Below are 24,535 nucleotides of genomic sequence, written 5' to 3'. Positions count from 1 at the left end.
AATGGGAACAGGGTGTGAGTGTGAGTGAGGGTTTGTGCTCCAGAAGGGAAGGGCCAAGGGCAATGAGGAGGAATCAGAGGGGTCTCCTCTGAGGGCAGCAGATCCTGGGAAGAAGGCTGCCGGAGACTCAGAAGGCTGGCTTTCTCCCTAGCTTTGGCTCTCTAACCCATTCACTGTAACAATGAAGCACTAGACCTTACCCAGCATGGGGAACAGGGGAGGCAGAGCCAGGGAGGCCTGAGAAGCATTCGGGAAGGAGACCCCGGCTCCAAAATGAGGCATGACCCTGCCTTGAACTGGCTCCATGGGCCTCAGCTGGGCCAGCTGAGTGGCATTTGGGGCCTTGGTGGCCAGACTCCAGTGGCTTGGAAGTTCAGGGGTTGAAGGCTACGGAGTAGAGCATGGGAGCATTCGGGAGGGTCTCCCCTCACAGTCTGGGTGCCCCAAACACAGAGGGCACCTTAAATGGGGGTGGAGCTAAAGTATACTGGGTGAAACACATGGGTTCCTAGAAAATTCCCTAAGAAGGCATCACATTGGAGACAGCCCAGCTGGAGACGTAACTAGGCATTAACCTTGCAAAGTGACACAGCAGTTGTGATATCATGATGTGATATTGTGATATAATGAGAAATATGTATTTGGTCCTCAGCCCCAGTTCCTGGCACAGAGCTCCTAAAACCCTTGTAAATTCCTGAGAGGGGTGAGAGGAGTGTATTTTGTTATTTATAACAACCCCTTACCAACCACACCTGAGTTTATGCTAGTGTGGTGGCTCTCCTGGGCTCCTGGATAGTTTCAAGATGGGGCTGGTTGCCAAGGAACAGCCATGTGATTAGAGGGTTGGAACTTTCAGCCCCACCTCCCAACTCCCAAGGAGGGGGAGGGGGGAGCAGCTGGAGGTTGAGTTAATCACCAGTGGCCAATGATTTCATCAATCGTGTCTACAGTGGAACATCCATAAAACCCCTGAACGACAGGGTTCGGTGAGCTTCCTGGTTGGTGAACACATCCACATGCCAGGAAGGTAGTGCCCCCAACTCCGTGGGACAGAAACCCCTGAGCTCAGTACCCTTCCGGTTCTCACCCTATGCCCCTCTTCATCCGCTATCCATCTGTGTCTTATATAATGTTCTTTAGAATAAGCTGGGAACCATAAGTAAAGTGTTTCCCTGATTCTATGAGCCATTATAGCAAATTATCACACCTGAGAAGGGGGTTGTGGGAACCCTCAATTTTGCAGCCAAGTCGGAGAGCTCGGGGACCCACTACTTGTGATTGGTATCTGAACTGAGGGGCAGTCTTCTGGGCCTGAGCCCTTAACCTGTGGTGTCTGCACTAACCCCAGGTAGTGTTAGAACTGAATTAAATTGTAGGACACCAGCTGGTGTCCACAGACAACGGGGGAATTGCTTGGTGCGGAAAACCCACACATTTGAGTCAGAAGCGTTGTGAGCAGAAGAGATCATAGCAGTAACAGTACAAGCCTTTATCCCAGGAGAGGCCCTAAGGGAGCGTATGCTGTGAGTCTAGGAGGCCATGAGCTCCCTGGGGCCGTAGCCATGTCTTTATCACGTCAGCAACCAGTGCTTTGATGCACTGCCTCCGCCATCCCCTTCCCCCCCAACACACACACACACACACACACACACACACACACACACACGGTCTCTGCTGTGTTCAGTGCTTCCTGTAGGACACTTGAGTCCATCATCATGACAATCTGGTGAGGAAGGTACTGATATTACCTCCATTCTACAGGTGAGAATCTGAGGACTAGAGAAGCGACGGAGGTCCCCATCAGAGAGAGGCACACCACAAGCTGATCCCAGGGGTCCACCTCCAGAGCCCCTGCTCTAACGAATGCATTATGCTGACCAGAGTATTCCTTTTTTTTTTTTAATTTTATTAAAAAAATTATTTTTTATACAGCAGGTTCTTATCAGTTATCTATTTTATACATATTAGTGTATACATGTCAATCCCAATCTCCCAGTTCATCCCACCCCCTCCCACCCTCCCACCCCCTCACCCCCACTCCCCGCTTTCCCCCCTTGGTGTCCATACGTTTGTTCTCTACATCTGTGTCTCTATTTCTGCCTTGCAGACCGGTTCATCTGTTCCATTTTTCTAGATTCCACATATATGCGTTAATATACAATATTTGTTTTTCTCTTTCTGACTTACTTTATTCTGTATGACAGTCTCTAGGTCCATCCATGTCTCTACAAATGACCCAATTTCATTCCTTTTTATGGCTGAGTAATATATGTACCACATCTTCTTTATCCATTCACCTGTCGATGGGCATTTAGGTTGATTCCATGACCTGGCTATTGTAAATAGTGCTGCAATGAACACTGGGGTGCCTGTGTCTTTTTGAATTATGGTTTTCTCAGGGTATATGCCCAGTAGTGGGATTGCTGGGTCACATGGTAATTCTATTTGTAGTTTTTTAAGGAACCTCCATACTGTTCTCCATAGTGGCTGTGTCAATTTACATTCCCACCAACAGTGTAGGAGGGTTCCCCTTTCTCCACACCCTCTCCAGCATTTGTTGTTTGTAGATTTTCTAATGATGCCCATTCTAACTGGTGTGAGGTGATAACTCATTGTAGATTTGATTGGCATTTCTCTAATAATTAGTGATTTCAAGCAGCTTTTCATGTGCCTCTTAGCCATCTGTATGTCTTCTTTAGAAATGTCTGTTTAGATCTTCTGCCCATTTTTGGATTGGGTTGTTTGTTTTTCTGATATTGAGCTACATGAGCTGTTTATGTATTTTGGTTGCCTGTTGCTTCATTTGCAAATATTTTCTCCCATTCTGAGGGTTGTCTTTTGGTCTTGTTTATGGTTTCCTTTGCTGTGCAAAAGCTTTTAAGTTTCATTAGGTCCCATTTGTTTATTCTTGTTTTTATTTCCATTTCTCTAGGAGGTGGGTCAAAAACCATCTTGCTGTGATTTATGTCAAAGACTGTTCTTCCTATGTTTTCCTCTAAGAGTTTTATAATGTCCGGTCTTACATTTAGGTCTTTAATCCATTTTGAGTTTATTTTTGTGTATGATGTTAGGGAGTGTTCTAATTTCATTCTTTTACATGTAGCTGTCCAGTTTTCCCAGCACCACTTATTGAAGAGACTGTCTTTTCTCCATTGTATATCCTTGCCTCCTTTGTCATAGATTAGTTGACCATAGGAGCGTGGGTTTATCTCTGGGCTTTCTATCCTGTTCCATTGATCTATAGTTCTGTTTTTGTGCCAGTACCATATTATCTTCATCACTGTAGCTTTGTAGTATAGTCTGAAGTCAGGGAGTCTGATTCCTCCAGCTCCATTTTTTTTTCCCTCAAGATTGCTTTGGCTATTCAGGATCTTTTGTGTCTCCACACAAATTTTAAGATTTTTTTGTTCTAGTTCTGTAAAAAAAAAAGCCATTGGTAATTTGATAAGGATTGCACTGAATCGGTAGATTGCTTTGGGTAGTATAGTCATTTTCACAATATTGATTCTTCCAATCCAAGAACATGGTATATCTCTCCATCTGTTTGTATCATCTTTAATTTCTTTCATCAGTGTCTTATAGTTTTCTGCATACAGGTCTTTTGTCTCCCTAGGTAGATTTATTCCTAGGTATTTTATTCTTTTTGTTGCAATGGTGAATGGGATTCTTTCCTTAATTTCTCTTTCATCTAACAGGCTGTCAGATGAAGCAGGACAGCGCAGGGGGGCCACCATGGACAGATGTTCATAGCAGACTCGAGCACGGACGTACAGCAAGAGAGAGCCTTCTACGACAGAAGAGTCCTGTCTTAGAAGGGGGGGAGGTAAGCTGGGGAGGCAGCTGGGCCAGACAGTGGAACTTTCGGGACACAGAGGGGAGAGGCGGGTCTGCACTTCATCCCGTAGAATATGGGAAGCCCTGAAGTTTCTGAGGGAGCAGCACAGGGAAGGGGTGTTTCCAGAACGTGAATTTGGCTATGAGGTGTGGTTTGGGGGCCATTGTGTTGGTGTCAGTAGTGCTTCCAACCTTCTTATCATTATCATCGACGAAAGAGAAAATTTAATTTATTTAAGTACGAATTCAGTTAAATTTAAATTAAATACTAAGGAATAAGATGGGAAGGGAAGGTGGAGCTTTGGAGGGCCACAACCATGGTAATGTCTAAGATTTTTTTCACCCCGCAAGAAGGCATTGAGAATGTGTGGTGTGAGGGGGCAGATCTGAGAGACACTGTGATGCATGGGTTGATTCAACTTGGTTGATCTAGGAGGGGAAAGGGCAGGAGGAGGGGAGCAAAATCAGCAAGGTCTCCACAGCCCCCTGCCTGAGTCACCTAAGAGAAAGCTGATAGAAGATCAGCAGGTTCCCTAGGTGATGGCCGGAAGTATGGGTTTTGCAATTATCTCAAGGAAGCACAGGAGCCAATATTTCGTCTCCTACATCAGCCCTTTGGTGGTTGCATGTGGCGCATGGAGGGTTCTCCTGTGCTCTAGAAGCTGACATGGGGAGAGTACTGCAGGCCCAGCCACTGCCCCGACCTGCCCCTGGTCCCACCTTCCCTGCTCACTCAATCTCGGCCGGTCCAGCCGTTGCCCCTCTGGGAAAGCAGACCCACACTCCGCCCTGCTCTGTGCGGGGCAGCTGAGCACTAAGGGCAGCGTCCACATTTACAAACCCACCCCCAGGCAGGCGCACAAGTGGGGGCCCATATGCCACATGCTTGAATGTCTAAAGGTTACAAATCAAGCTAAGAAACTGCAGAACGATATATAGCCTCGCCTACTGCTTTGACAAATACACGTTCATATCAACCCGGAAGGCCAAGCCCAGCCTCAGAACTCTGACTCCTGGGAGCTCCAGCCGGGACATGGCAGGGTAGGGAGAGCGGGCCCAGCTCCGGAGCTTCCCTTTTCCCACCCACAGCAGCAGCCGGCACAGAGAAGAGGCTGGCGTGTGCCGGTGGACACCTCTGCCCACTATCTGAGCTCTATCCAAAGCCGTCTGAAAGGCAGCCTTCAGCCCCCTCTCAGCACCGGGGGGGGGGGGGGGGCGTGGGGGGGGCGGGGAGGGGAGGGGGAAGGGGAGGGGAGGGGGAAGGGGAGGGGAGGGGGAGGGGGAAGGGGAGGGGAGGGGGAGGGGGAAGGGGAGGGGAGGGGGAGGGGGAAGGGGAGGGGAGGGGGAGGGGGGGAGGGGGGACCCCGCATGCGCAGTACAGCACCCATCCCCACCCCCGGGGCTCACCTAGGGAGGAGGCCCGGGCAGGTCCCGAGGTGGGCTCCGGGCTGTGTGGACATGATTCTGGGTCCCAGTACCCAAGTGTGGCCTAGAAGGGAAATCTCAGGTGGGCACGTCCTCTTGGCCCACAGACCACGCCCTGAGTGCAGGTGAGTGATCGCACACAGGACCCCCTGCCTTGGCCTATGGCCACTGCTCACAGCGGGCCCTCGTCTTCTGCCTAAGGGTTGGTTCAGCCAATGAAGGTGCCAGCAGGTCTCAGAAGGCTGGAGGAGAAGGAGAGGAACTGATTCTCTCTCCCAGCCCTCCCTGCAGGCTTCATGGGCCCGTCCTCTCCTGGACGCCAGGGCTCCCCTGTAGGGCACCCCCTTCCCAGGGCTCTGGCTCTTTTCCAGATTCTGGGAACTGCTCCCTCCTCTTGCCCTCTACCCCTAACCTGCTGAAGGCTCCACACTCTTCCAGCCCTCAAGGCTTCACTGCCAGCTTGCTGGTTTCCTTTAACCCTGCCCACCTGTTTGTGAACAGACCTTCATTAAACTCTCCACTGTTCCCCCACTGTTACTGTAGCTTTTCCCAATGCCTCTCCCCTGGGCTCCGTCTGGGCGGATGGCCGCCCCCAGGCAGACACTCAGGTGTCCCAGCTTCCTCTGGTTCCATCGGTGGCTGTCTCCCTCCTTCACTTCTCACGATCCCTCCACTTTTTTTTTTTTTAATTGGAGTATAGTTGATTTACAATGTTGTGTTCGTTTTAGGTGTACAGCAAAGTGACTCAGTTATACATATACATATATCCATTCTTTTTCAGATTCTCTTCTGATATAGGTTATCACAGAATATTGAGTAGAGTTCCCTGTGCTATACAGTAGGTCCTTGTTGGTTATCTATCTTATGTATAGTAGTGTGTGTATGTTAATCCCAAACTCCTGATTTATCCGTCCCCCTAACATTTTCCCTTTGGTAACCATAAGTTTGTTTCTGAAATCTGTGAGTCTGTTTCTGTTTTGTAAATAAGTTCATTTGTATCATTTTTTAAAATTAGATTCCACATATGAGTGATATCATATGATATTTGTCTTTCTCTCTCTCACTTACTTCACTCAGTATGAAAATCTCTAGGTTCATCCATGTTGCTGCAAATGGCATTATTTCATTTTTTTATGGCTAATATTACATTGTATATATGTACCACATCTTTTTAATTTTTTTTAGTTTAGTTATTTATTTTTGTCTGCGTTGGGTCTTCGTTGCTGCACGTGGGCTTTCTCTAGTTGCAGCGAGCGGGGGCTACTCTTCGTTGCGTTGTGAGGGGTTCTCATTGCGGTGGTTTCTCTTGTTGCAGAGCACGGGCTCTAGGTGTGCAGGCTCAGTAGCTGTGGTGCACGGGCTTAGTCGCTCTGTGGCATGTGGGATCTTTCCAGACCAGGGCTCGAACCTGAGTCCCCTGCATTGGCAGGCGGATTCTTAACCACTACGCCACTGGGGAAGCCATACATCTTCTTTATCCATTCTTTCTAGGCCTTAGCTTAACCCCCATCAGACCTGGACCATGGCTGAAGTGGCCAGCTAGCGTCCCGCATCCATTCTTAGCTGCTCCAGCCTCCTCCTAGCAGACCCTCAGGGAGCTTTCTAAAGCACAGGTATCATCTTGCCCTTCCGCAGCCTGGGCTGCACTGCCCCCTCTACACACATATGCACACACACACACACACACACACGCACACACACGCTGCTCGCATTCCGCTGCCCTCCTGTTATCCGTGAGCACCCTCCTCCCTGATCCCTCCTTCCCTCCCACCCGCTGGGCTCACCCCCTGCGCATCTTTCCTGACTTATTGCGAGCATCGCCTCCTGAATGAAGGCGTCACTGCCAGCTTGCTGGTTTCCTCTCTCTGGATGGAACTGACCACTCAATTCCCCCCGTCAGCAGAGATGCCCTACATTGCTTCTGTGATACTTGACTGCACTTAGTCATTTCTCTGTTTCCCTTGTAGACTGTTAGCTTCCTGGGAACACTCTGTCGTGTCAGGCGGAGTGACCGAATGCACACCCTTCCCGGCAAGGGTGGCTCCTTGGCCTTCGTCCTCCCAGGCTCCTCGGGGCCACCCTTCCCTGGTGCCCATGGCCAGACCCTGCTGCTTGCACCCCACGGCTCCCCTGTCCTTCCAGCAGCTCTCCATAATTTAACAACTTGATGTGAGGATTTCATTAACACTGGTCTCCCCGAGCAGAGCATTGACACTCCAAGGACTGTGGCTGTCTTGCTCACTGCTGGGTCCCCGAATGCCACGGACCCTGCTTCACACATAACAGCTCCAAAACACACCGTACTTGTCTTATGAATGAAAGTTAAAGTATTTTGGTTGGAGAACCTAACCTACTTTGTGGTCACTTCCTGACCATCCTAACAAACTCCTTGGATGTAGTTCAAAAGAATCCGTGATGACATCACACCCCTCCTTTACCTTCCATCTCTACAGTTTGAATTAAAAATCAGTATCATGCTGGTGAAGATGTAAACTGATGCAGCTGCTGTAGAAGAAAGTGTGGGAGTTCCTGAAAAAACGAAACATAGAACTACCATGGGACCCAGCAATTCCACTTCCGGGTATATACCCCAAAGAATTGAAAACAGGGTCTTGAATAGATGTTTGCACACACATGTTCATGGCAGCATTATTCCCGGGAGCCAAAAGGCAAAAACAACCCAAATGTCCATTGACAGATGAATGGCAATTAAACAAGATGTGATATATTCATACAATGGAATATTATTTGGCCTTACACGCTGCAACATGGATGAACCTTGAAGGCGTAATGCTAAGTGAATAAGCCAGTCACAAAAAGACAAATACTGTATGATTCCACTAACATGAGAAACCTAGAGCGGTCAAATTCATAGAGGCAGAAAGTGGAATGGTGGTTGCCAGGGGCAGGGGGAAGCAGGAGTAAAGAGTTATTGTTTCGGGACTTCCCTGGTGGTGAAGTGGTTAAGGATCTGCCTGCCAATGCAGGGGACACGGGTTCGATCCCTGGTCCAGGAGGATCCCACATACCGCTGAGCAACTAAGCCCGTGCGCCACAACTACTGAGCCTGCGCTCTAGAGCCCGCAAGCCACAACTACTGGAGCCCACGTGCCTAGAGCCCGTGCTCCACAACAAGAGAAGCCACCGCAATGAGAAGCCCGCGCACCGCAACGAAGAGCAGCCCCTGCTCACTGCAACTAGAGAAAGCCCGTGCACAGCCAAAAATAAATTTATTTTTAAAAAAAAGTTATTGTTTCATTGACAATTTAGGAAGATGAAAAAGTTCTGGAGATGTATGCTGGTGACGATTGCACAACGTGAATATTCTTTCACCACTGAACTATATGGTTAAAATGGTCCATTTTATGCTATGTATGTTTTAGCCCAATCTTTTTAATTTTAATTTTAAAAAATCAGCGTTGCACTCTTTCTCCTAACAAATGGAGGGGAAACCCCAGGCCTCTGGAGGTTCTCCTAACCAGGACACACCAGCGAACCAGGCAGCTGGGAGCTTAGACCAGATATTTTTGTTTCAACTGATCCCTGGGATTATTAGGAAGCTGCTAGATTTTTAATCTTTTCTTTTTCCAGACGGAAAAGGTCATCCGAGAGGTATCTAGTCTTAGGCAAATTCCTCTCTAGCAATTATTTTTAAATGTCAGTCCACAAGGAAGCCCCTCTTCGAAAAACAAGTTAGGAAGAGAAGACAGGGATGCAACACATACCCCACAATTGTTGACGGGCATCTTGTTGGCACGGCCTGCTGAGCGTGCATAGCTGCTCTTTAGAGGGGCGTGTTGGGCTGGGCCGGCATTAGGGCCGGTTGAGCCCAGGCTCCGCTTTGGACCAGGTATCTGGCACAGGGCTGCCCCCAAGGAAGGCGGGCTTTCTCTTACTCACACAGAGCCATCCATGTGCTGTCTGCAAGCCTCCTTCCTCAGAGACACACCCACCCCCTGGCCAGTGCCTCTGCGCAGGAGTAAGGGGCTGAATGGAATGGAGACCCTCAGGAGGACCTGCAAGGAAGGCTTCTTGGCTCTAAACCATCTGCAGATGCTCCAGGGACTATGGATTATGGCAATCATTGGAACCCCAGGCGGTGGGAAGCTCCCTCCTCCGATGGCCCCACCCAGCCTGCTTGGCCATGTTGCAGCAAAAATAGAAATGAGACCTTTCTGATAAACAAGGAAAATAAGGAAACAATGAACAGCCTGGGGAAACAACATAAACAGGTCTGAAAGAGTTAAGCAATCTTGGTTACTGTTTAGCTGTTACTACTAACAAACACTTGTAGCTAGACTTGTCCTTCACAAAGCTGATTACTCTTTGACTCCATACAAATTACCCATTGCACCTGGCCTTTCTTCTCCCCCTACACTCCCTTGTAGCACTCTTCATCTCAGAAAGGAGTTCACGGGCTGATAACTTCAGGGACACCAGACCCGGGTGCTGAGCCTGATGACAGCTTTGGCCATGAATTTGCAGAAGAAAAGAAATGTAAGACCTTCACTACTTTTGATCCTTATCATATACGCGGGCACAGTTCTTGAGGCGTTAGCCTCCTGTGTCTTCCGTTTGCCTGGCGAGGAAAATCAAAAGCCTCTCTATTTCTTATCTTCCAGTTCTCTGTCTCCGTATTTTTATTCGGCATCGGTGCACAGGGAGCCAGATTGGCAACAGCCAGGACTCCACGGGTTGCAAAGATTCTTATTTATGAGTTCATGTGTGTGTACCTCACCATGTGCTCCCCTGGTCCTATTTCATCCAAGTGACATCTAGACATCCAGGAAAGCCCTGCAGGGGAGAAAAGGTGCCCAGAAGACCAGCTGCTCTGGGGGGAGGGCTTGGGAAGGAGGAGTAGCCCCCTCCCTTGGCTTTGGTGACCGAGATCTTGACAGCTGATGTGTAAGAGCCTCAGGTCTTACCGCACCTGCTGGAGGTGACACCTCCTTCCCTGGCGGCTTTCCCTAAAGTCAGGGTCTTTCCCAGCCTCAGAGGCTCACTCAGGCAGGGGCAAGGGACTGTCCTCATCCTCCACACTCTGGGCGACACCAGAAGTTGCGGGGATCAGGATACAGGAAGTCCAATTTGCTCCTCAAACGTGGCTTGAAGAAGGAGCACCCTGACTGAGGCTGCATGCAGCCTGTTGGATGATTCTACTCAGAGCTGGGTTTTCTGGAAACGTGGCAGGATTTCACCTGCCGGTCCTGAGAGCCAGCTCCTGGCTTTCCCGGCTTTCTCCCAGAGGAGGAGGGCGTTTTAATGAGGCTTTCACTTTTGCATGTGACATCACAGAGGAAACCCAAGTTCTGCCCCCAGTTGTTCTGTGGCCATCACTTAACCCCCTGGACCCCAGGCTCTTCTCCTGTAAACTGAAAGTCCTAACCGGGTGATGGCTCAGGCTCCTGCCGCAACATCAGCCTCCGTCAGAAAGTTACAATGTGTTATTCAGAAGATCACCCACACCCAGACACACACAGCTGCCCTACAACACTGTGCGCCGAGGCAGGGTCACGTTGTGACTTTTGAGGGTGCTGGGTACTTTTGCCTTCGTGGGCCCTTCCACCAGAAAAAAACATGTAAAAAGCATACAACTGTGGTGGTATAAAGATGAATATATTACTATTATATATTAACATTTTCTTCTACCTAAAATTTTATTTTTTTCTTCTGACTTTAAAATAACATCTTATCAGGGGCCCCTAGGAGTATTCCATGTGAGCCCTAAACACGCCTGCTCTGCCTAGTGGCCCAGCACTGGGGGACATGCGGATTGAGGGGGTAAGAAAGAGACCCAGCTAGGAGAGTGGGCCTGCCTCAGCAGCTGTGTGACCTGGACCACCAGTCACCTCACCTCTCCGTGCCTCAGTTTCCCCATCTGGGCATAATAATAGTACCTACTTCACGGAGTTGTGAGGCATGAAGTCAGATCGTGTCTGTAAGTACCCTGAGTAGAATGGTGCCTGAAACAGAAGTCACTAGAAGTTGTTCGTGGTCACTAATGCTGTTGTTTGTCAACCTGGTTCCAGTCGCCCTCTGCATCTTACCCGACCCTCTAGAAGAAAGGCAAGGGGAGCAAGGATGTCTCGCTTGGACTTCCTGGAGCGCATACAGCTAATTTTAGAGCTGCTTATTCACGGAAATGTTATTGAATTTTAGAAAAAACTCTTTGGTGGCATTACCCAAAACAAGCCCTCGAGGGCACCAGAACCCCTAGCTGTGCAGCATTCCATCGGGGGCAGGAGGAAGAGGCAGGGGCTTGTCATCTGTCACCTGCTCTCTTCTCCTGCTCGGCAGGTGTCAGGCCTCAGGGAACTGAGTGGGAGGCTTTGAGTCCTTGTAAAACGCAACGGCCCCTGGGATAAATTAATGTCCTAATCCCCTAACAGTCACAAGAGGGAGGCCTGACAGCTGGGTTTTTCTAAGGGGCTGTGAGCCTGTATGTGCCAGGGCTTTACATACATTATCTCGTTTAATCCTGACAGCAACCCCAGATGGACGGATTACTATCCCCATTTCACAAACCAGCAAGCAGAAGCTCAGAGAGGGTCGGTGACTTGCCCACAAGTCACCTCTACTTCTTCCTGCTGCCCCGGGAGAACGTTTGCACCTGAGAGCAAGATAAAGGGGAAATGGAAACCCGTCTGCCTGGGTCTCTCTGGCCGGAGGCCCATCATTGGCCATGCTCTGGGCCTCAGTTTCCCCACCTGCACAGGGGGGACGTGGGCCCCGTGTCTCATGCATTCCACAGTTCTAATCCCTCTCCCTGCCTGGTGGGTGCAGATAGCTGGCTCCTTTCCCAGCCCCCTCCCCTCTGTGGCATTCCTCCTGTTCCGGCCACCACTCCTCCCCACCCCACCGAAGCAGGGAAGCTCCTTTGGGGCAATTCTGCAAGGGAGCTTTGCCAGGCGTTAAACTGTCGCTGCATTGGCAAGCAGGGGGCCCCCCTCAGAACCCCAAATTCCCAGCCAGGCACGGGATAGCAGAGCCGGGGGGTCCTTTTCTGTGTGGATGCTCCAGCCCTGCCACCCACCCTCCCCCTGCCCCCTGCCCATGCAGCTCTTATGCTCTTATTTTTTTCATAAAGGAAAGTTGGCAGCAGCAGTGCTGGGCCTCCCTGAATGTAAACAGCTTAATCACCCTCAGGTCCTTTTCTCAACAGCCCTCTCCACTCACTTCCTTTCAGCTCTTTTCTCCTGGGGATAATTAGTGACTGGGAGCCAGCTGGGCTTCTCTGAGTGTGAGGGGGGAAATCAGGGACCCCGGGGGGAGGGCTGTGTCTGAGGGAACCCAGTGCAGGAGCAGCAGGAAGCAGCCCTGGGATCAGTCCCCAGAGGGCTGAGGGGAGGACGCAGTCTTACCTCCAAAGGCGGGCCTCATGGTGAAATCATGGTCATCCACTCTGAGAAGTGGCTGAGGTTTTCCCTTTCGGATTTTGGTCACATCAAGGTTCTTCTTATATAGGTGACTGCAAAGGCAAGCAAGAAACTGTTTTCCATCAGCCCACCAAGACATCGCGTGAGAAGATTTGGGGAGATGACTTCCTGCAGGGTCTCCGTGTTACTCACCTTTTCGCCCATCCTACCATCTCTTTCTCCACTGAAGGGAGATCGAGAGATAAAGGGTCCCCCCCACCCCTTACCTCCACCAACCCAGGCCTTCACAGGTGGGCTGGCCTGAGGACCTGGCCCTTCCAGAGGCTTCCTAAAGTAGATCCCCCCGAGGCAGGACACCATCCTACCTTGGCAAGCTCCTAACTGTCTTGCCCAAAGTCACGATTGGATGACCAACGGTTGGATCTAATGGTGGAGAATTATGATGGGTCTTTATTTTTCTGTTAAAATATTTCTTCAGTGCTGTTATAATATTGGTTTTGCGATAAGGAAAATTCTTAGGGACTTCCCTGGTGGTGGGTAAGACTCCACGCTCCCAATGCAGGGGGCCCGGGTTCGTTCCCTGGTCGGGGAACTAGATCCTGCATGCCGCAACTAAGACCTGGCACAGCCAATATAAATAAATAATAAATAGTTTTAAAAATCAATATACCAAAGTGGCATATTTTAAAAAACAAAATAAAATTCTGAGACAAATGTAGTTAAAGTTTTAAAAGGCTGGTGTTATCCTAGGCAGTCCTGATGCTCTTTACATCTGTCCAGTTGGCAGCTGTCTGAAGAATCCACCCTGGCGGAGAGAGCCTCAACCCTCGGGAGAACAGACAGTTCACAGCCAGCGGGCATCAAGGCCACAGCTGGGCACAGATAAGACTCTGCGCTCCCAATGCAGGGGGACTGGGTTCAATCCCTGGTCGGGGAACTAGATCCCGCACGCATGCCACAACTAAGAGCCCGTATGCTGCAACTAAAATACCCCACATGCTGCAACTTAGACCCAGCACAGCCAAAATAAGCAAATAAATAGAAAGTGCCATAAATATAGAGCAGGGTAAAGAAGAAGAGGGAGATGGGGTGGGGTAGAGGGTGATCAGAGAAGCCCTCTGAGCCCTGGAAAGGGTGAGTCATGAGAGGAGCTGAAGAAAGTGCATTCTGAGAGAGGGAAGAGCAAGTGCAAGGGTCCTGAGGTGAGTGTGGCTTGTGTGTGGAACAGTAAGAAAACCAGTGGGCAGAGAATAAGGAGGAGGAAAGCAGTAAGAAAGGAGGTGGGGGACAAGGCCAGGGACTAGATCCCAAGGTCCTCAGGGGTATATACTGGGTGGGGAAACCCATGGGAATTCTGAGCAGGAATGTCAGAAGGTCTGGTTTAACACCTGGGAAGATCACTCAGGTAGAGGAGACTGTGGGAGGGCAGAGAAGAAATGGGAAACCGTTAGGAGACTTCTGCTGAGAGAACGTGGTTGCCTGGGTTAGGGCGGTAAGGGGTGGAGCTGTAGAGAAGTGATCAGAAAGGCTTTGCTGATGGATTGGGTATGGGGTATGGGGGAAACAAAGAGGCAGGGATGGCCCAGGTTTACGACGAGTGCCTTGGTGAACGGTGGGGCATTCGCTGAGATGGTAAGAACTGGAGGAGTGGCACGTTTGTGGGGATGACAGTGCATCAAATTCTTAGAAGCCGTCTTGATGTCCAGACGCCTGTGAGACACCAGGTAGGAAGTGCAAATAGGGTGGGTGCAACTCAGAAGACAGTAGCAGTAGCAGTGTTTTCACTTCCTCCGGCCTTGTAGGTTCCGGGGGTCCCTGGGGGCTCAGCAGACGTGCCTGACCCTCCTTCTCCCAGAGCCCTTTGACTCTGCCCTCAACACCCTGGCCTGGCTTCCTCAGCTTGTCCCCTTCTCACTGCTCGTTCTCATCAGCACTCACGGATTCGAGTCTCTCTCACCTCGAACCAAAATGAAGCAGAAAATCTGTCCGGACCCCACGTCTCTGCACGCAAAATTAATTGAAAAGTGATGGCGGGACAGTGGTAGTAGTTATACTCTTCTTTGAACATTTCCTTTTTTAAAAATAAATCTCTCCCCACCTCTCAATAAATCAATAACTTTCCCAAAGAGCTGCTGCCATTCCTCACTCCTGAGCACTTCTTGCCCCACTTGTGCCTGAGCCGAGGCCTTGAAGGTGCACTTGCCAAGGGTCAGGGAGGACCAGCCTCTGCTGGAAACCTCGTCTTCCAGGACAGGGTGTCTGGTCCTCCTCCCACCTCCACTGCAGCCTTGCCTTCCTCCTCAGCCTGTCCCTAGATGTCAGCATCCCCAGGACCCTGTCTCAGCTGCCTTCTCTTCCCTTGCGACACTCCCTTTGGCAGTGGCTTCAACTGTCTTTCACTTACTGATGATCCCTAAATCTATGTCCCTTGCTCTACACCTTTACATCCTACTGTCTAACAGATTATCCCCAGTTGGGTATCCTATAGGCATTTAAACTCAACACGTCCATAGTTTGGGACCCGCTGAGTGGGAGGTGAGCCAGCTGAAGGACAGGTGGGCGTTATATGAAACTGTCAGAAGGGTAAGAGAGGTGAGGCTGAAATGGACAGACTGCAGCTGCAGGGGCTCAGCCAGGGAGAGCCTTGAAAATCCTGTTAAGATTTTTTATCTTTACCCATGGGCCTTCCCTGGCGGTCCAGTGGTTAAGACTCCCCGCTTCCATTGCAGGGGGCGCGGTTCGATCCCTGGTCAGGGAACTAAGATCCCGTGTGCTGCGTGGCCAAAAAAAGAAAAAAAAAAAATTTAATTTTTATCCAAAAGCCAAGGAAAAAGAGGAAGGGTGTTGGGCACTTGGAGGAAGAAGCTATGATGAGACACGCTTTTGGACAAGCCCGTTGCAGCTGCACACTCCGAGGACGAGAGGCCAATGGCTTCTTCCTGTAGCTGGAAGGTGGGACCTGAGTTCCCTAGAAACACGTGTGGTCATGGAGCGGCCCTTCCAAGGAGCTTCTGCCCTCCCGGGTCTCTTCCGCAAGAAGTGGAGCCAGACCAGGCCCGGCTCCCCGCGCAGCGACTGCTGGGGGGCCGTATACAGAAGCCCCAGCACAGACACCCCGGGAACGTGGAAGCAGAGCTCAGTCTGACGGCTTAGCCGATCACAGACATTAAATTGTGAGGGCAGCCCTGGCTCGCGGGGAGCAAATCCCTCCCGGTCAGCACAGTTTCTCAGTTGAGAGGGGAGGATTAGGGGAAGGGAAGTTCCAGCATGCCAGCACCCTGGAGAGAGGGAGGAGATTGAAATCCCAGTGCCATTAATAAGGACCCAGAATTTTTCTTATGGGTCCAGTTATTTGATAACACAGGCCGCTGATATCCTGATCCTTGGGCTATTGGTGTAAGCTGGATGCCCTGCATCCATCCTCCACAGGAGATGCCGGCCACTGCCCCGTCCCAGACTCCAGGGGCTCGGCTCTCCCACCCCAGACTCCAGGGGCCATATGCCGAGCCCCAGCCCCGCGGTGGGGCTGCCAGAACTTTCACGGAACCTCAAACCCAGCCTTGTCGGGGTGTGGAGTGAGGAGAGAAGAAAAAGCGTTCGCTATGCCTTTGAGAAGCAGGGCTGTTGAGCTGCAATCAACACATCATCAGTGGGTTTCAATTGGAGAAATCAGGTTCAGAAAGATCAGGAAACATGGCCACACAGCCAGGGAGCAGCAGAAGCAGGGCCTGAACCTGCCTGAACCTGGTTTCTCCTGACTTCCCACCCCCAACTCCTTCCCCAGATCCCTAGGGAGGGTGAGGGTCACTGGGTAGCAGGAGAGCAAAGCGGCTCCTGGGTCCAGCACTGGAACCATGATGCCAAAGGAGAGAAGGATGGCCAAGGGCAGGTGGAACCAAAGGGGCAGCAAATGGGAAGGAAAGATGAAAGGGGACCTCAGGCTTCGGGACCAGGAGGGGCCACACAGTGTGATCAGGGCAGAGCCCAGACTCCCAGATCTTGGTGTATTTTCAGATCTCAAGGGAGAAGGGCGTCTCTTTGCAGGAAAGCAGTCACGTGGTCAGGAGGCCGCCTTAGGCAGCAGGGTGGGGAATAAACCTGGGAGGCTGAGAGGCAGGAAGAACAGAACGAAACAAACAGCTAAGAGCAAACAGGCTCACTTGGCAGCAATACAGTAAAGGGACACAAAGGATCAGAAAACCGGAAGCAGTTTTGAAAAAGCAGTTGCTGGACAGAATAATTGTTTTGTGAGGGTGTGTTGGCCAGGGTGACACAGGGAAGGTTGACAGGTTAGAAGAAGTCCTCTCGGTGTGTGTGTGTGTGTGTGTGAACAGGACTTCTAAGAGAAGGAGCTACTCCACAGAGCTGAACTGCTCTAAGACTGTAATGAGAAAAGTTCAGGTCATTTTATTCCTATTTATTAGCATAGCTTAACTCTTGTGTCAATAATGAAAGTACCTTTTAGTCAGATGTTTGGCTGAAATTTTTCACAGACAGATGTAGCTCTATGATTGTCTGAGCATGTACACGCCCTGGTGGATTACAGAAAGGCCTAGAAGCATGTTCCCTGATACATTTTCTCTATCCTTTTTCCCAGCTTCTGTTCAATAATTATTTTATATTCTTTGAATGTGTATGTTCATCTTTTCATCCACTTTAACACCTCATGGGATAGATTTCAAAAAGTTATCTTCACCCCTAAGGGTCAAATTCAATCCATCCATAAACAGTATAAAGTTTCCTCAAAAAACTAAACATAGAACTACCATATGATCCAACAATTCTACTCCCAGGTATATATCTGAAGAAAGTGAAAACACTAATTTGAAAAGATGCGTGCACCTCAATGTCCATAGCAGCATTGTTTACAATGGCCCAAATGTGGAAGCAACCTAAGTGTCCATCAACGGATGAATGGATAAAGAAAGTGTGGTTTATATATACAATGGAATACTACTCAGCCATAAAAAAGAAAGAAAATTTGCCATTTGCAACAACATGGATGGACTTGGAGGGTATTATGCTAAGTGAAATAAGTCAGACAGAGAAAGACAAATACTGTATGGTATTACTTATATGTGGAACTAAGAAACAAAACATACTAGTGAATATTTAAAAAAACAGACTCACAGGTATAGAGAACAAACTACTGGTTACCAGTGGGGAGAGGGAAGGGGGAGGGGCAAAATAGGGCTTAGGAGATTAAGAGGTACAAACTACAATGTATAAAATAAATAAGCTACAAGGATACACTGTACAACACAGGGAATACAGCCAATATTTTATAATAACTATAAATGGAGTATAATGTATAAAAATTTAGAATCACTATGCTGTACACCTGAAACTAATACAATATTGTAAACCAACTATACTGCAATTAAAAAAATTTTTTAATAAATTCAGTCTGTCCACAAGCTCATGCAGGTGTCTGGGAATGAGACCGTGGGTCTTCTGAGAGTAACAGAGATGCTGTAACTGCCCAGGCTGCCAAGTGTGATCCCTGAGGGTCCCTGAGGGGCTCATGCTGAACCCCAGCACCATTATTAGAAAAGAGACAGGTTCAGACAACGACTTCCCTTCAGACCTAGTAAATCAGGATCCTAGGTTCTGGTCCTGTCAAGCTACTACCGAGCTGTATGAATTACTCATGCCGACGTTTTAGCATCTGTAAAATAAGACAGTGTTTCCCCATGTGTGCTCTGTGTGAATCCCACAAGATAGTCCAAAAAAAAAAAGTTGTTCTTTTTATTTAAAGAAAAACTGCATAATTTATCCTCCTCTTCAAGATTCACAACTCTGTTGGCATAATAAATGTTCTATAAGTTCTGCTATAAAGATATCTGTCTAAAATGGTCTAACCCAGGATTTCCCAACCTTCTTTGACCCTGGAACCCCCTCTTCATACAACACCTATTCACATGTCACAGAATTAGAACTCAGGGGAATTGCTGGACCCCGTGACCTCTGAAGTTCCTGCCACTTCAACAGCCTAGGATTCTGGCTACATAACCAGGATGAGTCTTCGAGAGTGGTGCCTCTTTCCTAATATCCTGGACAATTTGTACCTGTTTGCTTTCTGACTGAGTAGAATTAGACTTCACAGAGTATTTACATCTCCCAGAGCAGCAGTCTCCAAAGTAGGGGCACAGCTGGAGGGCTCAGGATGCTCCACTGGGACGCAAGAAGTAGAAATTGTAACTCTCATTTATAGTTAGTTTTTATCTAAAAATAAGGACTTCCCTGGTGGCACAGTGGTTAAGAATCCACCTGCCAATGCAGGGGACACGGGTTTGAGCCCTGGTCCGGGAAGATCCCACATGCCGCGGAGCAATGAAGCCCCTGTGCCACAACTACTGAGCCTGCGCTCTAGAGCCCACGAGCCACAACTACTGAGCCCGTGCGCCACAACTACTGAAGCCCACGCGCCTAGAGCCTGTGCTCCGCAACAAGAGAAGCCACCGCAGTGAGAAGCCCGCACACCGCAACGAAGAGTAGCCCCTGCTCAACGCAACTAGAGAAAGCCCGCGCGCAGCAACGAAGACCCAATGCAGCCAAAAATAAATAAATAAAATTTAAAAATTTATATAAAAAAAAAAACTGTGAGAAACAAGTGTTTAAAAAATTAAAAAAATAAAAATAAGGAAACTTTTCAGCTTTAATATACATATTTATAATAGTACAGGTGTGTAATTTGTGTATATATATGTATACACATCACGGGGTATGGTTTCAAAAAACTGTCACTGATAGCGGTACGTGATCAAAAAGGGAGACCACTGACCTAGAAAATGTGCCTCAAGGTATTAGTTAATATTCATAATCACGCAGTGCTTAGTAGAGTGGAAAAACAGACATGTAACATGGCGTGTTACACATGGCGTGGATATCTGAGCTGCTTGCTCTTTTCTTCATGCTGAACAGGCCTAGAATATCGTGTTTCGTACATCAGTTCAAAACAAACGTATTAAGGAACGTCGATTTGTGATGTAATTACGTTAAGTGCAAATTCTGGGCCTAACCAGTTATTTCTTGGAAGTGTTTCCATTACATCATGAAACAGCCTTCACTGTTGTCCACATGTATATTTTTTTTTTTTTTTTTTTTTTTTTTTACTTTTTTTTTTTTTTTTTTTTGCGGTACTTGGGCCTCTCGCAGTTGTGGCCTCTCCCGTTGCGGAGAACAGGCTCCAGACGCGCAGGCTCAGCGGCCATGGCTCATGGGCCCAGTCACTCCGCGGCATGTGGGATCTTCCCGGACCGGGGCACGAACCCGTGTCCCCTGCATCGGCAGGCGGACTCTCAACCACTGCGCCACCAGGGAAGCCCCACATGTATATTTTTAATAACCTAGCAAATTTCAAACATCTTCTCTAAGATTCAAAACAGTACAATGAAACCTGATAGCATTATAAAATTGTTCCCAATCAAATAATTTAAAGAAGACAACTCCCAGTTACATTTTTTTCTTAATAAGTCAAACTACATTCCTATATACAGTTCTCCTCAAAAAAAAAATTCTTTTTTTTTTTTTTAAAGTGAAAGCAGGTTTATTTAGAGAGATACACACTCCGTAGACAGAACGTGAGCCGTCTCAGAAGGCAAGAGTGGCCCCAGGGCATGGGGTAGTCTCGGAAAGTGAGAGCAGCCCTGAAATATGGGGTGGGTAGTTTAAAAAAAAAAAATTCTTGAGTGTAATTCCTTAGCAGGTCACCTATGGTCGCTACAGGATGTAATCCCAAGAAACTAAGCAGTACAATCTGAGAAGTACAACGATGCTTTACCCACTAAGTCTTCAACTGCCTGACTTAAATCAAAATGCTTTGGCTGGGGCTTCCCTGGTGGCGCAGTGGTTGAGAGTCCGCCTGCAGATGCAGGGGACACGGGCTCGTGCCCCGCTCCGGGAAGATCCCACATGCCGCGGAGCGGCTGCGCGTGAGCCATGGCCGCTGAGCCTGCGCGTCCGGAGCCTGTGCTCCGCAACGGGAGAGGCCACAACAGTGAGAGGCCCGCGTACCTCTAAAAAAAACAAAAACAAAAACAAACAAACAAAAACCAACAAAATGCTTTGGCTGAACACAGACATCAGAATGAAAGGCTCAGCCTAGTCTAACTTCCCTCTCTCGCTGCTGGTGACACAATAGTGTATTTGTGACCAGGGAGAGGCTGTGTTGAGTGAGGGCGAGGTCCTATCTACCCCCGGCTGGAAAACAGATTCCAATAGGACGGGCGATCTAACCCCTAGCCCTCCCAGGAGCTGTCCCACTGTGTGTCACTGCCACCACGAGTCACCTCCCTCCCCCTCCCGCCCACAGCTTTACCTTGGCTTGGACGTTTCCCGCTGCCCTGTCCATCTCCTCTTCTTGGGCTTTCTGCTCTCCACAAGAACCATCAGGCAAAACAAGAACAAAATGAGTCTTGAAAAATAAGGCATCCTGTGAATGTCTGTGATGCTGCAAGCTGCTTTCCAGTAACCTGCAGCGGGGCAGATCCCCCCAGGCTTAACCATTGACTCGGTCTTCTGCCTCGAGCCAGGGCAGCACGGAGGGCATGGCTGGCCAGGCTGAGTTTCCCGATTTAATATTGATACTGATGCTTGTGCCACCCTACTTCCCACCCCCTCGGGCCATGACACAAACACCAAGGCTTTGCCTTCCCTGCTACTTAGTGATTGGCTATTAGTAAGTTGGTTCTCCTGTGAAGGTCAGCTTCCGCTGAGTCCTAGAACAGCTTTGGCTAAAACTGTTATATAAAAAAAAAAAAAAAATTAAATCTCTTGGACATGCCAGCTTTTTGCTGAGATCATTAATCCATCTCTCTGGCGACATAAAACCAGTCTGTCACATCCGCCAGGGAGCGGGTTGGATTCTGAGTGGATTTGCAGGGAAGACTTGTGCACACGGAGATGAGCACCTGAATGTGCCCCTGAAATGCTGAGTAAACACGCAAATGACCTGTTTCCACAGGGTTGCTTTATTTCTTGAGCTAAGAGCCTGTGCTTCACCTATGGCCAAGGGTGCTTGCTTTTCCCCAAATACACATCTTTTTTTTTTTCAATGAAAACACATCTTATCAAAACATAAAACATATTTTGATTTTGAAGGAAAGCAAACACCAAAGGAGAATTTGTGATTATGTAAAAAGCTCTTCTTCCTAGCACGAGCACTAGATTAATGTTGGTCTTTCATCCTAAAATGTATCAGGTCATCGCTGACTCACTTTGTTATACAGCAGAAACTAACACACCACTGTAAAGCAATTATACTCCAATAAAGATGTTAAAAAATGTATAATGTCATCATAAATGAGGCTTGATTCCTATTCTGGGATATGGAATTATGAACACTAGAAGTGAAAAGATACATGTGGTTATGTTTCATATACTCTGCAGAAGAAAGTGTTTAAAAACTACCTATTGCTTGCTTGCCGTGTCCTGGGAATGGAGATGATGAGTGTGGTAGAGACATAGGGAGATGAGGATGGAGGTCAGAAGGAGCAATAGCTAAAACTGAAACAGAATTAGGGTTTTCTTATGTAAGAAAGAATCAAGAGAAGCTCTTTTGAGCCCTTTAAGCAAAGTAGAATGATATGATCCACTTTATTTTTTCAGGAATTCCTAAGTGGGATCAGTTGGGTCAGAGAAGACCCAAATGATTGATCTCTTTTGACTATGTTAAAAGAGGATGGGGCTTCCCTGGTGGCTCAGTGGTTGAGAGGCCGCCTGCCAATGCAGGGGACATGGGTTCGTGCCCCGGTCCGGGAAGATCCCACATGCCGCGGAGCGGCTGGGCCCGTGGGCCATGGCCGCTGAGCCTGCGCGTCCGGAGCCTGTGCTCCGCAACAGTGAGAGGCCTGCGTACCGCAAAAAAAAAAAAGAGGATGAGGTCCTGCCCTAAGGGACGGGAAGAGGGAAGGAGAAGCAGACAGAAGACAGAAGAATGTGACAGTCAAGTAATCACCGAAGGAGAATATACATGGTGACTGAATAGAGTAGGAGGTGAGAGAACACAATGAAAGCTAGGACCCAAAAAAAAAAAAAAAAAGGTCTGGTGGGTTGGTACCACCATTATCTGATGTCCCTGAGAGGTGGACAAGTTTGGTGGGGTACGGGGGGAAGGATGAGATAAATTTTGACTTATGGAGCTTGAGGTGTCATGGGACCTCTGGATGCCCAGTAGGCAGCTGGAGTATGAGCCTGGAACTCAGGAGAAAGGTCTGGATTGAAGAAATAGATGTGGAACCATCAGTGTAATGGTGGTAGTTTAATCACAGGAAAAGATTAGATCTTCCCCGGAACAGAAGAAGTCGGAATCCAAGTGCAGAATCCTAGAGACTCTGTACTCTTAAAGGCTGGGTGGGCAGCAAGAACACAGGCACAGAAAAACCAGCAGAGATGTTGACTACGAAAACCAAAGGAGTTTCAGGAGGGGGATAGTTAACAGTCAGTGCTGGGAAGAAGTAAGTGAACAAAATATGTTCCTGGACCTGAGAACCAGAACATTGCTCCTAACTTCAATAAACTGTAGTTTCAGTTGTGCGATGTGGAAGAAGCCAAACTGCAATGAATTAAATAGGAATCTGGGAAATGGAGTAATTTAGTACGGGGACCAACTCAGTGGTTCCCAAATCTGGCCACTCCTCAGAATTATCCAGGTAGTTTGTTTAAAAGTCTCATTCCTGCCAAAGATTTAGTGAGGAAGACATGAGACTTATGAAAGTTCTTCTCCATAAATTTTGTTCAAAAGATCTCTTTTGCTCTCTTCCATTTGGACCAGGCCTATCAAGGGCTGACTGACTGGAACCCTAGAATTTTGCACAGATGTTGTTGGTTTTAACGAAATATTTGTTTTGTTGCAGTCCAGATGTAACTTTAGATCCTACCAATTTTTTCTTTAAATCTTATCTATTTATTTATTTTGCGGTACGCAGGCCTCTCACTGTTGTGGCCTCTCCAGTTGCGGAGCACAGGCTCCGGACGCGCAGGCTCAGCGGCCGTGGCTCACGTGCCCAGCTGCTCCGCGGCATATGGGATCCTCCCAGACCAGGGCACGAACCCATGTCCCCTGCATCTGCAGGCGGACTCTCAACCACTGCGCCACCAGGGAAGCCCGATTCACGTATTTCTTTGCACAAATGTCTATTCAAATCCTTTGCCCCTTCTTAACCAGGTCATTTATCTTTTTTATTATTATGAGTTCTTTAGTCTCGATACAAGTCTCTTATCAGATATATGATCTGCAAATGTTTTCTCCCATTCTGTGTTTTCACTTTATTAACGATGTTCCTTGAAACACAAAAGGTTTTTCATTTTGATGAAATATAATTTACGTACTTTTTCTTTGGTTGCTTGTGCTTTTGATCTCGTATCTAAGAAACCACTGCTGAACCCATGGCCACAAAAATTGACAGTGTTTTCTTCTAAGAGTTTTTGCCCTGACATTAAGGTTTCAGATCCATTTGGGGTTAATTCTGCATGTGGTATGAGGCAGTGGGTGCGTAACTTTAACATTCGTTTATTTCTCAGGACAGAGGATCGGCCCCATTGGCTCAAGTTAAGAGCTGTGGAAAGGCCCCAGTAAGCCTCTGCAGCCCGATTAGGCCAGAGCTAGGTGGGACTCTGGTCACACACAGCCTTGTGTCCTACATCAAGGGTTCAGGCCTATTTTAAGAGCAATGGGAGAGACGGGATCAGATCTGTACCACGCACTGGAGAAGACTCCAGCTGCTGTGTGCAGAGTGGGGCAGGAATGGAGACTTGTTCGAGATAATTGCACTAGTTGAGAGGAGATGATGGCTAATTAGGGCAGTGGCAGTGAGCATGAAGAGAAGTGGAAAAATGCAAGAGAATATTCAAGGAGGTACAATGAACAGGAGATAAGACCAAATGACGTAAAGAACTCA

The 24,535-nt window shown here is 48.4% G+C and overlaps 1 protein-coding gene across 1 annotated transcript in view; it reads right to left on the bottom strand.

Annotated features, from left to right (window-relative positions):
- GABRR2 (gamma-aminobutyric acid type A receptor subunit rho2) overlaps positions 1–21,083 on the bottom strand; it is a 39,164-nt gene extending 18,081 nt beyond the window's left edge. The window contains exons 1-2 of the mRNA XM_032650594.1: positions 20,956–21,083; positions 12,621–12,727 (exon numbers count right to left, since the gene is read on the bottom strand). Coding sequence (XP_032506485.1) covers positions 12,621–12,727; positions 20,956–21,068 — 220 coding nt within the window. The 5' untranslated portion in view covers positions 21,069–21,083. The remainder of the gene's footprint in view (positions 1–12,620; positions 12,728–20,955) is intronic.
- Between the last annotated feature and the right edge of the window lie 3,452 nt (positions 21,084–24,535).

This window comes from Phocoena sinus, chromosome 12, assembly GCF_008692025.1.
Source record: "Phocoena sinus isolate mPhoSin1 chromosome 12, mPhoSin1.pri, whole genome shotgun sequence".
NCBI classification, from domain to species: Eukaryota; Metazoa; Chordata; class Mammalia; order Artiodactyla; family Phocoenidae; genus Phocoena; species Phocoena sinus.
The sequence above is the reverse complement of the archived record's forward strand: the minus strand, read 5'-3'. Positions and strand labels throughout refer to the sequence as shown.